The sequence below is a fragment of the Halichondria panicea genome, chromosome 1 (genome assembly GCF_963675165.1).
Source record: "Halichondria panicea chromosome 1, odHalPani1.1, whole genome shotgun sequence".
Lineage (NCBI taxonomy): Eukaryota > Metazoa > Porifera > Demospongiae > Suberitida > Halichondriidae > Halichondria > Halichondria panicea.
The window spans coordinates 14,066,479-14,080,896 of NC_087377.1; the positions used below are offsets into that span (position 1 = coordinate 14,066,479).

A 14,418-nucleotide genomic window follows, 5' to 3' on the forward strand; every position below is an offset into this window, starting at 1 on the left:
AGGCCAAGCCAACTTAATTACATGCTTCACCGATGCAAGCGGGTCTCTTTTTGTGAAAATCTAAAAAAACCCACAACCACCCACTCCATACCCTTATAAGGCTTATTTGTGACCATAACTTACTTACCAGTGTGGTTTGGGAAGCCTACCCATTATTTTCTCTAACAGCCTAAAAACACCCACTCTCCCTTCATTTTTAATCATATTCATTTTTTTACAGATCTAGCTGGTCTATAAATTGCTAATGAAAGTCCGTGAAACATGTTATTAAGTTGGCTTGGCCTTATGAAGATCTACACGTATTCAGAATGTCTACTTCTCTGCACAGGAGCAATGCCTAATATCAAGGGCGTATATACAGAGACGCCCTTGCTAATTAATATCCAGCTATCCCAACAGTGCTCCTTGGCCTCTTGGCTATATACTAGCGACGAGACTGGTCAGTTTGAGGTAAGGGTTTAACCGTCTTTGGTTTCTTTTTAATTCAGGACTGGAGTATGATCTGCTCGTTTGAGGGTTGCTGGGTAGCTCAGAGGCATCAATAAAATCTACGTTTTCTCAAGCAAAATTTACCTGAGTTACGAGTTCGAGTAGGGGCCTAGAATCAGAGAGGTCCAGCAGCCTGCTAAACCTTCTTGAAATGTAAATTGAGGGCATTCAATCATCCTGAAGTTGCCTTGGGTCACTATAATCGTGCTGCAGCACAGCTGGCAACTCCCCAGGCCCTTGTGAAGCAGCTCCCTATGTGCATTTTTTGTATACTCATTCTGTGCATTTTCTGTGTACAAATTTCAATTTATTAAATATTTTGCCGACCACAAATACAATGAAAATTTGACGCATGCGCAAGTATCATGCCTTGTTCGCCTTTGGTTATAAAAGCGAAAACTCGGCCTGGCATTATTTTGCAAATCCACGAATTAAAATCAGCTGTATAAGCAGTCTACATAGCCTCGTTCCCAGGCCTTACTTTTTCTTGTTGTTGTCACTGTTCATTCATAAATCACAAGAAAGACATAGTGCTAGTGAAATGGAAAAAAATAAAGAAATGGGCGTACGGTTAAGGCCTGGTTTGGGAAATCGCGTGGTCCACAAGGATTTTTATGAATGTGGGCGATATGTAGCCCACAATCATGACGATTCTCCCACGCATTCAGAGTTAATAAGACTGTACTGTACTGAGACACAACCACCAAGCTGTGCTGCAAGTCAGATCAGAGAACCAGCGTGGCCAGCTCTGGTGGCAGTAGCTACCTGCTATATGATAATGATGACTTGATCTATACTAGCATGTAGAAAGACACAAGAAAAGGTAATAGTCTGATAGAATCTGAACACACACAATCTAGACTAGTAGATCATCTAACTAAGCCTAAGGTCTATAGCTATAGTGCTTGCAAACTTCCAGTTCCAAGTCCATGTCCAGCTTGCTGCAGGCAAAGTTTATTGGTCATAGATATCTGCGTGGGCAGTCCAACATCTCTAGCTCAGCATGCCTACGCTCATTTTCACCCCCTTTTACCCTCACACGACTTCCCGATATACTGGCTCTCTAACTCTACGTCTATTTCTTTCTTTATTCCTCCAATTAATACCATATTAAATTTATCTCATTGAACGATTAAGACAGTATTTTATCTTATTGAACGATTGTGATAAAGAACAGAAAAAGGAGAGCCTGTGTAGAGGTAGCCTCGACCCCCGGCCGATCCGTCTCCAATTGAACGCTAGGTCGCCTTCAACTTTGTTCTATTAAAAAAAATCGGCCTGGGACCGAGGCTAGTGTAGTAGGCGTAACCTCGCTTGCGCATGCGCACCAAGGCAAAAGTGATGACACTGCAAATATTTGTAGTCCTGAGGTGGATGTATGAGTAGACAATGGAAACGGCTAAAATGAAGGTAGAGTTTTAATTGTATGTATAGTAGATCTCTATTCAGGGACTATTATAATCATAGATCTATTATTCATTGTGAATTTCAGCTACTGTATTAAAGTTTGAGCCGAGGCTCTGTATATATAATTATCATATCTATATATGTACGTACATGCTATAGTACTAAATCGCGAGCTGTTGCTTTTGAACGGCGCGAAAAGTAGACTGGTCAATTTGAAACTAATTTATTATCATAACAAGTGGCCCGGCATGTGATAAGATCATTGATTGAATTCTCACTGCACCATGATATTATAGGCATATCATGTAAGTTGTAAACTCGAGTATAGTACGTCCTAACACAGCGCTAGGATACTTTTTGAGTAAGCTAGTGAGTTAGGTGTTTGTGTAGTCTTCTCAGACACCATGAAAACCAGCTGCATGGTCAAACACACAACTCTCGAGCTCTATATACGGAGTTTGACAAAAAGTAGATCTATAGACTACAGTAGAGTATAGTCTCGCAAATCTGGTCTTTGAGTGCGTCACCTTCAATACCGGTATAGTTTCATTTGGCACAGATTGTTAGCTTGATCTTTTCTGCACAAAACTCGCCCTGAAATGTGGCCACCGTATAATATTCAATTAAAGTCACAAGTTAAAATGTACGGGCAGCCAGCACTGGCTAGTATACGGAGTAGCGCATTTCAGGGCGAGTTTTGTGCAGCCGTAAACATCTAGCTATAGCAATCCGTGCAAACCGCCAAATGGCCGGAGGTGGCCCTATATTTTAGAGAGCCAAAATAGCGATAGTTTTTACTGTACACTTAAATAGAGAGCATAATAATTCATTATCCTCGAGAAAGAGCCGTAAAATAATTAGTCGGGGTAGAGTCGCTTTTTACCTGCAACTACTTTCTGAAATTCAGCCTATTCCGACCAAACTACACTGTTCCAAGGGTGACCATGCATGCAGATTAACGGGACAGTATATATATAATTATTATATCTAGCTATAGCTATAAGATTCATCCTGGCATGCATGATTGTATAATACTGACCGACTGATGCGAAAAATAGACATTGGTGGACTAATTCTATACAATAAGCTAAATGACAGCTGCATGTAGAGGGTCATTCCCAGGGAATTTCCCTAAAAATCATAATATTGATAAGCATCCTGTAAAGGGTTATTCCAGGGAACTTTCAGTCTTAACCACTATAGTATGTTGTTTACACCATGCACACAGAAACTAATGTTTCACCTGGGCTGGATCGTACTAACTGCCACTTCAGTTTTAACAACTCGGTCTGAAGGTGATCCTCCTGTATGTTATAATTAGAAAATGCTATTCACAAATGGTGCAAGCTGATTAGTTTCCTTATTTCACTTAGAGACCTATATATACCTCAGCATGCTGATCGAGGTCTTATTATATATACAGAGGTCCACTATGTACGATGTGTACTTATAGCAATTTATGTTGAAGTCACATAATTATAGTAATGATACAGCTAGTGCATAATTACAAACTAAGCTTGCTCTAGCAGCTACCAATAGCTAGTACTCTAGTGCAGAAATAACTACTAAGTAAAACAGTTACAGGCCTTGTACAACGGTAACTATATAAGAGACCTCCTCGAACCCCTCGGGGACCTTGGACTCTTATAACTATATGGTATAGTGTAATTTACGTTGCTGCTTGTTTTTGAAGGTGCAAATCCATCAGTCACACTGACTGTTGAGGGAGGAGGGAGTCTGGTTGGTGAACACTGTCCTGGAACTGCCAAGGTTTTGTGTTACGGAATTCATTTGTCATTTTTACGATGGACGTACAACGGGAACATAGATATAGTGTCTGCCTTTCTCTCAGATACCACATCACCTTCTTCTGTTAATCCTAATGATCCAGCGTTCATAAGAGTGGAGCTGCTATCGGTAGCACAGGATCCAGCGTTCCTGAGTTTCGCTAACTTTTCATCTGAGCTTGTTGTAAACGTGTCAAATCTAAGAACAGAGAGTGTAATAAACATTACATGTGGGGATCCAAATACTTTCAAAATGATTCCAGTGGATGTTGAGATTATCCAACAAACTGAGCCTGAGAGTCCCAATGGAATGAATGTGACAGCTCTCTATGAATTTGGATCCTTGACTGATGCCATTGTCTCTTGGAAAAAGTTGGTGAGTAAGTTATACATCAATGCTCATGTAAAATTGTAAACATATCGCATAGGAAACACGATGTCCAGAATTTCAGACCTTCTTGATCTATCAAGTCACACTGTTGGACTCCGGTGTTGTCACAGTAAATCACACAAGCTGTGGAGAAGTGTGTATAGTCAACTTTCAGAACTTTTCCGATACTACTGAAGTGTATAGGGTGTCACTGTTTGCTGTTAATGCCATCGGGGCAAGTGAACTCGTGGAATATCCAGCCATTATTGGTATGTCAACATTAATTATGTCAAAATACATTTATTATAGGGTCCGGCGATTTAATACATATAAAAGCTATGAAATAATTTATTCTAAGGCCATAATTATATCTTACTATTAGCACAAACTTTTTCAGTGAAACGAAGCAGCTTCTACTTCACACCTACTTTCCTCTCAAACGATTGTCTGTTTACTTTTGAATGCTTCTCAAATGGAAGTCTGGATACAGACAGTTGCAATGTGTTGTATACGAATGACTCAATGTACAGGGATCCAATGATGATTGTTTCTCCACTCGATACACAATTCAAAATAACTGGAATATTTTCTGATACTATCTACTATTTCGAATTTTCTGTGCACGTAAACGAAACTCTGCTTATTAGGAACAGATTTACTGAACGATTAACATCAAGTAAGCTAGTGGTCATTCCGATGTTATATCGTTAAAGTTTTCCATATGCTTTAGGTCGGAAGCTCAGTACAGTGGTCATTGTGTTTCTAACACTAACCATTCTGGCCATCATTCTCGAAGCAACATTTGGTATAGGTAAGTTGTAGTAAGTTTTAATTCGCTAAAGCTAGTCTTGCACCTCTTTTTGCAGTTCTCTGTGTTTTAAAACAACTGCAAACATTTCAAGCCAAGATTCTATTTCTTGTGGCTGGTTTTTCTGGTTTTTTGAGCTTACTTTCTGCTTTTGTTTTCTCAATTATCACTGGTGTTCAGCAAGGTAAGCAACTAATAATAATTGTTCTGACTTGAGAGGATTATTTGCAGACACATGCAGTCTTAGACTAGACTGGAGCAGAGCAAGCAATGCATTGATCATTTCGGCCTTTATTTTAGCTCTAATCGGGAATATTATTCTAATCGGCATCTCGATTGCTTCATGCCTAACGAAAAGTAAGGCCTTTTCAATATATCTTTAACTATTTCAATACCATGCACCTGTTCCACTCTCAGAGTCCAGCAAGATTATAATTAATTTTAAATTGCAATCGGAACATAGGTCTTCTCCAGTTGATGAAATTATGCATAGAAGGTAATAGCAATGATTAGTCATAATTATTATAATAGTAATCTTAATTGCTAATTATAGACTTTTCATGAAGGGTGACACTGTTCCAGGTGGTGCTTCTAATACAAAAATTGAATCTTCAGTATAGCTGTGGTGAGTGATATTTAAATGGCAGCATCTACTCTATATCTAAAATTCATGCTTGAAAAAGGTGTGTACCGTATTACTAGAATATTTATGTCTCGAGGCGTAGCCGCACGAGGGATACGGTAAAGCTGACTGTGCGTGTGTGTGTGTGTCTGTGTGTCTGTTCCAACTGTAACTGCTCAACGGTTGTAATGCGAAGAAAACTAACAGCTTCTATATGCTTCTAGCCACGTTCTCTTGGATTTTGATTCGTGGATTAGCAAACTAAAGCTTCCTTCTCGAGTTATGGCTAGTTTGACTCACATTGAAGGCTGTTGCAGTCTCTCCAGAATCTTTCGTAACAGTATCTGTTCGCACAACGTTTCTATTCAACTTATAAGTTAGTCTTGCACTTAAGCGCTAGCTTTTTGTTAGCTACAAGATTCAGAAAAGAGCTGTAAAACCAGCTATACTGTAACAGCCATTGACCTTGCAGACACACCCCTTATTTCTGTGTACATAATGTGCATGTGCACTCGCCCCCACGTGTGAGAGAATAAGGTCCAGATTAGATCCTCCTGACACAGACAGAATCATCTTTTTCTTGAGGGCCTGGTAAGCTACAATATACATTATTATACAGCAGATATAACTTATGCATGTACACAAGTCTTTTCTTTTCATCAGTTATGATAGATATAAATATGCACTGAACACCCCAGATTTTGGAAGAATCAATTTTCTTCTTTCTTGAGACCACAAAACACTAAAATGATACCATAATTAGATGGTAAGCTACAATATACGTTATTATACAGCAGATATAACAATAATTTTTATGCATGTACACAAGTCTTTTCTTTTCATCAGTTATGATAGATATAAATATGCACTGAACACCCCAGATTTTGGAAGAATCAATTTTGTTCTTTCTTGAGACCACAAAACACTAAAATGATACCATAATTAGATAATAACAATACATGCATGTAATTAAACTCTTCTCAGTGAGTTATATAGATAAGCTAACTTTATTAATTATAGAAACTCTACTAAACACTCTAATACTTTTTTAGCGAAAGTATAACATGGCGAGAGGCATTAGCAAGCGCACGCTTGGGTTGCTTGCAACACTCGTTTTACAGGCTTTGCTAATAGAAAAAATTTGCAAAAGCCTTTTCGATCTAAAAAGTGATAAACTGAATCAGTATAATTATGTAGCCGTGGTCTCTGGGAATAGATTAAAATTTACATAATAATTGGCAAATACAACCGGTATACATAATTATGCATGTCATCACATGATTGAATGAACTGCAGCAGACTGAATCTGAACTGTGCATGCACACGTGACAAGAGTATATCTACTAATATTATTAATAGTAACAGCAGTCCTCTTGCTAAGAAATGTGAATAAACTATTATAGGAGCATGATCAACAATTTAAATCTCATCCTGTTTCAAGTCCACACTGCAGACCTGACTATACCAGGTTTTCTTTCAAGCAGAAACACATCCCCAACAACTGGCAGCCCTGCGCCCCGAGGGCATTATGTCATCCAGTGCAATATATGGCATGTTGCACGAGGGCGCCTGCAATAACTAACTTGTTGCCCAATGACGTTAAACTCGTCTGACTGGTCATATAAATCGTAATAAAAGACATGTGTTTTGAAGGAATTTAGTGTAGTATTCATTGAATTCCATAGTAAATTTTTAGGTTTTCTTCCCACTAGTAGTTGTAGAAGTAGCCTATAAAAGGGACCAACTGAGTATTGGGTGGCATGGTGGGGCATATAAGTCCCAAATGGATATATCTCTTAAAGAACTCTACTGCATTTACATGCAGTGCAAGTGCATATAATACAGTGCATTATGCCATACTAATGCAGTGCAATATATGGTAGCCATGGCAGTGATGCAACATGCCATATACTGAGCACTGGATTGCTTTGATCTGCCCACTCACTGGGCAACAAAAGCAGTTGGTACAAGGCATGCTGTCAGGGGTCCGCTATTTAGAGAGTCCGTTATAAGAGGTTCCACTGTATTGCGTTCTGGCAAGGATTGTTTGTCATTATACCAGTCAGAAGTGATCGAAGTTTGTATGTTTGATGCTCGCTATCTATGAGGGGGGGTGGTCTATGATGTATGGGGGTGGTCTATAACTAAAATAATTTATACGGTGTATCAAATGCTTTCAACCTGAGAATACTCATTAGTAGAGTTATTGAGCATTCTTAATGTATATGACATTGCACAATTATTATTAAATTACTGCTTTTATCCAGGAGAACGATTGTTGAGTTGGAGCTCGCGTACTGTATCAGCTGAAGGTGTGAGTCTATAATAATATAAATTTTTAAAAACCCTATATGCGTACTTTTTTGAGATACCATGATGTGTTATAAAATTATATTTATTTGTGTAATTTGTAAATTAACTAAGTTTTATTGTTGTGAACTATAAATTAGGAGTCTATATATGCATGACGTATGTCGTAAGCACAACAAGTGAAGATCATTCAGATTCTCATTTCACTTATTCCCTTCCATTATGATCGATCAGCTGCTATAGGAGATGGCCATGGTTTAGTGGCGTAGTGTGTTTGGGGATTTTTAGCAATGTTTACTAATTGGATGTCAGTAGTGTATTAATTTACTGATGATGGAAAAACTGGAAGTGATACAACATACAATGTCTTACATGCACTAGCTATTGTGAATCTTGCTTTTTTGAGTTGTATATAATTATATATACATGCATACAAAATGAGCAACAACATAGTAGTTTTTCAGACTCCATCATAATATTACTTGACAAGTCGTTTGAGATACTAATTGGTAGTGAAATAAGAACAGCTTTGTTTCACGTACTGCAATAGAAGGCTTTTTATGTTAACTACTGACATATTGATACTCAGAGGAGGTATACGACATCCGCGAATCGCAGGAAGTGTTTGAGCCCCACATGTATAGTCTTTATTATGCCCGGGTCAAAGTTCAATAGCAATCAAACGAAGTGATACTCATGGCAACTCCAGAGGCTCTCTCAACGACATCACAGCCAGTAGCCACAAGAAAGCAGAGACAATCTTCTGTTAATTGGAAGTGCATGTAACATGTACACATACCCTTCTATTGTGGCGTTATGTTTATTTCTTGTTTGAATTAGAAGTGATAACATAGAAAAATTCAATGTACACATACCTAAACTCCATCACGATCAATTATGGTTTTTTTCTTCCTGAATTAGCTATTATAACCTAGATCAAACAGTGCACTAATCAGACTCTTAATTGGCAGCTATAATTTTAAGCTAGCCCATGCATGCAGTGCTTGTGTTTAGTAGGTAACACGCAATTGAACTTTGACTTAATTGGAGATAATGTGAGTCTCCAACACTTCCTGCGACTCGCAGATGTCGTACCTCCTCTGATATAATTATACTGGCCTACAGCTGCTCAAGGGTCAACGAAGTGCAAGTAAGAGTTTTTATAGCTTCTTGTAGTGTTTTCTTAGACTCACTAGCCGTCACTGTTAACGGCGAACAGTAGACTGGTCAAACTCTGTGTAGAGACTTGTGCAATGTTGCGGCCGGTTATAGTTGTCGATCAGCCTGAGTCTGTCTGCATGCATGTCTGTCGTTCTGAGTCTATACTCACCTGGATGCGATAGCACTGCATGTGTTTGTACCATGGATAGCCTCAACACAATAATAAATTTGGCAGATTTTGATGTTAAAGCTTCGTTGTCGAATAAAAGTGAGCAAAAGCTAAGAAGCGAACGTTGGCCTATAATTATGTACACACAGCTTCTACTCAAGGCTGTATAGACTACGTAACTATACCTCAAATTAACACCGAGCTATAGAGTTTGCACTTCAGTACTATAGTGCTCTAGTTTGTGTTATATGGGCCTTATCTTTAAAACTTGATGATCTGCAAATATGAATGGGACACAGCTATAATTATTGTATTGATCAAGCTGTCTTCATAAGCGCTATATATACAGACTGCATGGTCAGTTAAATGCTAGTGCAGGGTGACTGCATGTATCATAAAGTCACAGTCTGTCTAATTATTAGCATGCAGAATCGAAACTGACAAACCGTGAAGAAGTATAATTTTGTAACTGGTTCATTGTTAACTTGGAGAGTTTGTGATACTGCGCTGCATGTGCTGATAATTAAGTGTGAAGAAGTTTAATTATGAGACTCTATTTGCAATGTCCGAACAGTTCATTGTCAACGTAATCATACTCCACTCTCTTATCCAGGTCATTGATTTCTCTTGCCAAACCATACGAATGATTTGCTTCCATGTTCACCTTTGTAGCTCCACTACTTCTCACTTCACCATACGACAAGTTAGCTTTCAATTTCATTTCTTCATCTGGTCGTGAACGTTGCTTCTTTGACTCTACATAAGACTCGTTAGGAATCAATTGAAACAATTTTCCACTCGGCTTTGTAAAAACACTAGTTCCTTTTATTGGATCATCAGCCTCATACCCTCACCCCTGTCATACCTTCACCACACAAACACGACAACACACACACCCTCACATGTCGACCCAAGGAAACTGCATGTTGTTTTCTAAGGCATTAATGGCTTGTGAAAAGAAGGTCAAATACATCATGGCCAGGAGAAATGTCACAACCCATCATTTCCCACTCTTTTGCACCGTTCCCTGCATGCATGCAAATATTGTATATTCACGTTAATAATAATTATTGTTGTCTGCTAGTTAGTCAGAGTATGATTATATCAATATTCAGCCATCAGTCCCTCACAAAATAATGCACTGCAGACTTTTCAATTTTCTGGTGCAGGCCTTCATTGCACCATGTACATCACACGATGAACGTCTGTATATACCAGTCCTATATATATACAGCTACACCAAAATTGATGGAAAAAGATCCAGCTGCAGCAATACCGCTACCTACTGAAAGGTTTGACTGATAATCCAGAATGTCGGCTGTTTACCTCGACTCAATTGATAAAGTCACTTTTTTGCTACTAGAGCGATATATATACACTACACAGTAAAAACAGATTCGTTATAATAACATAAAACATCTCAAATAAAATGCATCATTTGAAATTTAATGTAGAAATGACAGAAATTTACGTCATTTCTACATTAAATTTCAAATGATGCATTTTATTTGAGATGTTTTATGTTATTATAACGAATCTGTTTTTACTGTGTAGCGTCTATATATAATTATGACCGTCCGAAGTCGATCTGTCTGACAATTCATGGCAAATATTCTGGATTATCGTCAAACCTATTTTAGTAGCTGGTATCTCTGCTGCAGTTGGTTTTTGTTTTTTTGTTCAACTTTGGTGTATATATATATCTGTAGAACAAGCAGGCCTTCATTATGATGTACAAAAGTTGACTGTGCAGGTTGTTTTGTGAGCGTCTGATTTTTAGAGACGGTCGATTATTGATAAGCTATACTCTAGCTTCATGCCGTAAAGGTTTAGCATCAGCATATACAAACCAAATTGGATTTGAATCGGACTTGATTAGTAAAAAAAAGGCACATTTGCAGCCGGTCCTATGTATTATTCTCATCAGCTCAAAATTAAGGCTTTGAACAATTAAGTCTGTCCTTCAAGCTGTAAATAATTATACAGATTATAGACCATGTCCCTATACGCGCACCATTCCTTAAACATGTGTTACCCATTAGATTCTATGCTGCTGAGATCACCTCTACCCTCGGGTACCTATATATACACACATTCAATATCTATTGGAATCTAAAGCTTGAAAACATCTTGCTGGACGCTAACAGTTTCATCACACTTTCGAGTACATGTATATTATTTAAAATAACGTTAACAGTGAGCATAATCTTGCGTTTTGTTATTTCTCTATCACTGTAAAAAATGATTGAAAAAAAGTGCGGTGGACACACTAAAACCGTCGCATATAGCACTGAAAAAGTGTGCTATATGCGACGGTTTTAGTGTGCTCACCGCACTTTTTTTTTTACAGTGTATAATTATAGTGTCTGCCTGTCTGGGGTCAATTCAAGAGCTCGCATTGAAGAAGATTGTTAATTAATTATAAACCATTAAATAAATTTAAAAATTTTGAGTATAAAACTTATGAGATGTGTATGTAGCGTTATGCACAGCTATGATTGTGAGAGAATAAGTAGCTACAGTAAACTACTCTTTTAAGTTCAACATGTGTTTAAGATGCAAGATCATAATACTGCGCATGCTCTGTAGATATAGGAGCTGCACTATTACTTGATTCAATACACAGTATAGTTTCATTGTCATTGTCCAGAACACAACACTACAGTGTATTGAATCAAGCATTGTTACTATGTTGTATGCAAGTGTGTTGTTCAAAATTGACAAAGCGTGAGGTACTATACAATAACTATTGATATAACTGGTTCATTGTTAACTTGGAGAGTTTGTGACACTGCATGCATGTGCTGATAATTATGTGTTAAGAGGTTTAATCTATTTACAATGTCCGAACAGTTTATTGTCAACGTAATCATACTCCACTCTCTTATCCAAGTCAGTGGTTTCCCTTGCCAAACCATACGAATGATTCGCTTCCATTTTCACATTTGTAGCTCCACTACTTCTCACTTCACCATACGACAAGTTAGCTTTCAATTTCATTTCCTCATCTGGTCGTGAACGTTGCTTCTTTGACTCTACATAAGACTCGTTAGGAAATAACTTTCCACTCGGCTTTGTAAAAACACTAGTTCCTTTTATTGGATCATCAGCCTCACAATAGGAGTGAGACAGGTCTTCATTTTGCTGTTGTGTTTCTTGATTCGAATGGACAACCTCCTGATCAACTTCCCTTGACTCTTGTATTTGTATTTCCGGTGCAGTCTCTCTCGGTTGCACTCTAGTCTCCGTTTTTGTTTTCAATTTCAATTTTTTCAGCAGAATATGGTATACACCAACTCCCATGACGAAACCGAGTACCGAAGAGAATATGAATACAATAATTGTAGTTGCTACAGTCACTCCGATAGATACACCATTGGAACTGCTGTCTGTCACTGAAATTACAGCTGATGTTAAAGGCTCATGCGTTAATAAAACTCACCAATAAAAACATTTTCTGTGACAGGATCACTTCTCCCCACGTCGTTAATGGCTTGGAGCTCCAACACGTAGTTACCATCTCCAGAGTGAGGGACAGTAAATGTGACCCTGCACACCATTGTACAGTCACCACCACTAGTTGTTAAGATTTGACGATCATCACTCCCAGTTAAGGTGATCTCATAGCGGATTTGCTGTCCATAATGAGGGCATACCAAAACCTACAAGGAAATATATGGATGTGTATAGTGCCCTGGACAGTGACTCAGTGCTATCATGAAATGCATGCATAGTAAAATCAATAGCTTACTGGTGGTTCCCATGAAATTAGTAGCAGAATATAAGCAGAAAAGTCAACAGATGTTTGAATATTGAATTGTTGAGGGTCTTTTGGTTGTGACTGTTGTCTTATCTGAATATCAATAGGGATCATCTGGTAGTTTGCTGGATCTCCGCATCTGATTTCATTAATGTGCTGATCCACAATCTGTGAGATGTCGAGAGTAAGAGTGGAAGAAAAGTTTCCGTATATTGGGTTAGCTCTATTTTGTGAAACTGCTCTCAACGCAACAGAAATGAAGGCTGAATTCAATTCAATTTGAGTGGAGGTCACGCTGTCAGGGTAAAATGAATGAATTTCTTTGTTAGTGACATTGTAACTCCAACGCAAAGTAGTGAGCTGCACTCCCTCACAGAACAGTCTGACAGTTCCAGGACAGTGTTCACCAATCAGACTCGCTCCTCCCTCAACAGTCAGAGAAACACCTGCAACATGATTGCATGTAGCTGATCACAATAAACAAGGGATCTTACTCATTGCTCTGCTTTTTCCAACAGTGAAGGACAATAAAACAATATTCATTAACAACTGAAGTACTCCCATCTTACTTGAGGTAGACTATACTTAACTTGCTAACTGGTTATTCCAAACTTCATGAGAGTTTCCCAAAAACATGTGATACAATTCACAGGTGCATGCAGTTTATTTTTAATTCATGCACCTATCAATTACTGATGTGAGTTATATTTATATGAGTGAATAGCTGAAGAAATAACAGTTGCACAAACTTCAATTGCTTTCTACACGGTTATGATGAATATATAAAGTATACACACTAGTAAGCAACAACACACAGCATGTCCTCGATTTGTATTTATAAGTTAACACTGCATGGTCCATAAGCTTGGTTAGAGTTCATTTCAATCTCTTCTTTGGGTGACACCTCCTCATAAACAGGAACAGCTGGTACAGTGGGTCCTTGTCCTTCAGCTGCCGGGGAGTGCACTGTCTTCTTACGCATGACCCAGTATGTCAAGAGAGCACCACTAGCACAACCAGAAACCATTGCCACAATGAATGTTACAGTTGTACATATCACAGCAACTTGATTGATAGTAAGGGAAAATTCTTTTACAGAATCTGTGGATGCAGTAAAACGAACAGTTATCATTTTACATAATTATATTGGGCAGTACATACCTTCTCTTTTTCTGCACATAAACTGGGAAGGATCTGGAATCCACTTTGCTTCTCCCAAAACATTGCTACAGGTGCTTATTTTCTCCTCGTTAGGAATCAGTCCATCATTGCACTGATAGCTGACGTTAGTACCCAACATGAGAGAGTTTGATGAAGAGTTATCGTAATTGATTAATCTGCCATTAGTTGTTGACTCGGGATTATCACAGAGCATTAAATCTTCTGTAACTGATTAACAAGCACCCTCATGTGTATTACATTCATTTTAACATGACATCACCTGATAAAAGGTAATCGTGGAAGACAGAAAAACTGTCTCCCTTTGTATTCCTAGCCTTAATAGTGAGGAAATAGCAACTTGTCTCTCCTCTTGA

General features: G+C 38.3%; 2 protein-coding genes across 2 annotated transcripts; one reads left to right on the top strand and one right to left on the bottom strand.

The window, feature by feature from the left end:
* The first annotated feature begins 1,797 nt into the window (after positions 1-1,797).
* Positions 1,798-7,949, top strand: LOC135352440 (uncharacterized). The gene is made up of 11 exons (XM_064551623.1): positions 1,798-1,899; positions 3,125-3,191; positions 3,590-4,059; positions 4,112-4,322; positions 4,451-4,729; positions 4,784-4,864; positions 4,920-5,045; positions 5,093-5,218; positions 5,279-5,357; positions 5,415-5,486; positions 7,751-7,949. The coding sequence occupies exons 1-10, from the start codon at positions 1,879-1,881 to the stop codon at positions 5,479-5,481; spliced, it is 1,527 nt and encodes a 508-aa protein (XP_064407693.1). The 5' UTR covers positions 1,798-1,878; the 3' UTR covers positions 5,482-5,486; positions 7,751-7,949.
* Positions 7,950-11,796: 3,847 nt separating this feature from the next.
* LOC135338743 (uncharacterized) lies at positions 11,797-13,554 on the bottom strand. The gene is made up of 4 exons (XM_064534858.1): positions 13,378-13,554; positions 12,875-13,329; positions 12,566-12,785; positions 11,797-12,518 (listed from the first exon to the last, which is right to left on the bottom strand). Exons 1-4 carry the CDS (start codon positions 13,445-13,447, stop codon positions 11,956-11,958), a joined length of 1,308 nt encoding a protein of 435 aa, XP_064390928.1. The 5' UTR covers positions 13,448-13,554; the 3' UTR covers positions 11,797-11,955.
* Between the last annotated feature and the right edge of the window lie 864 nt (positions 13,555-14,418).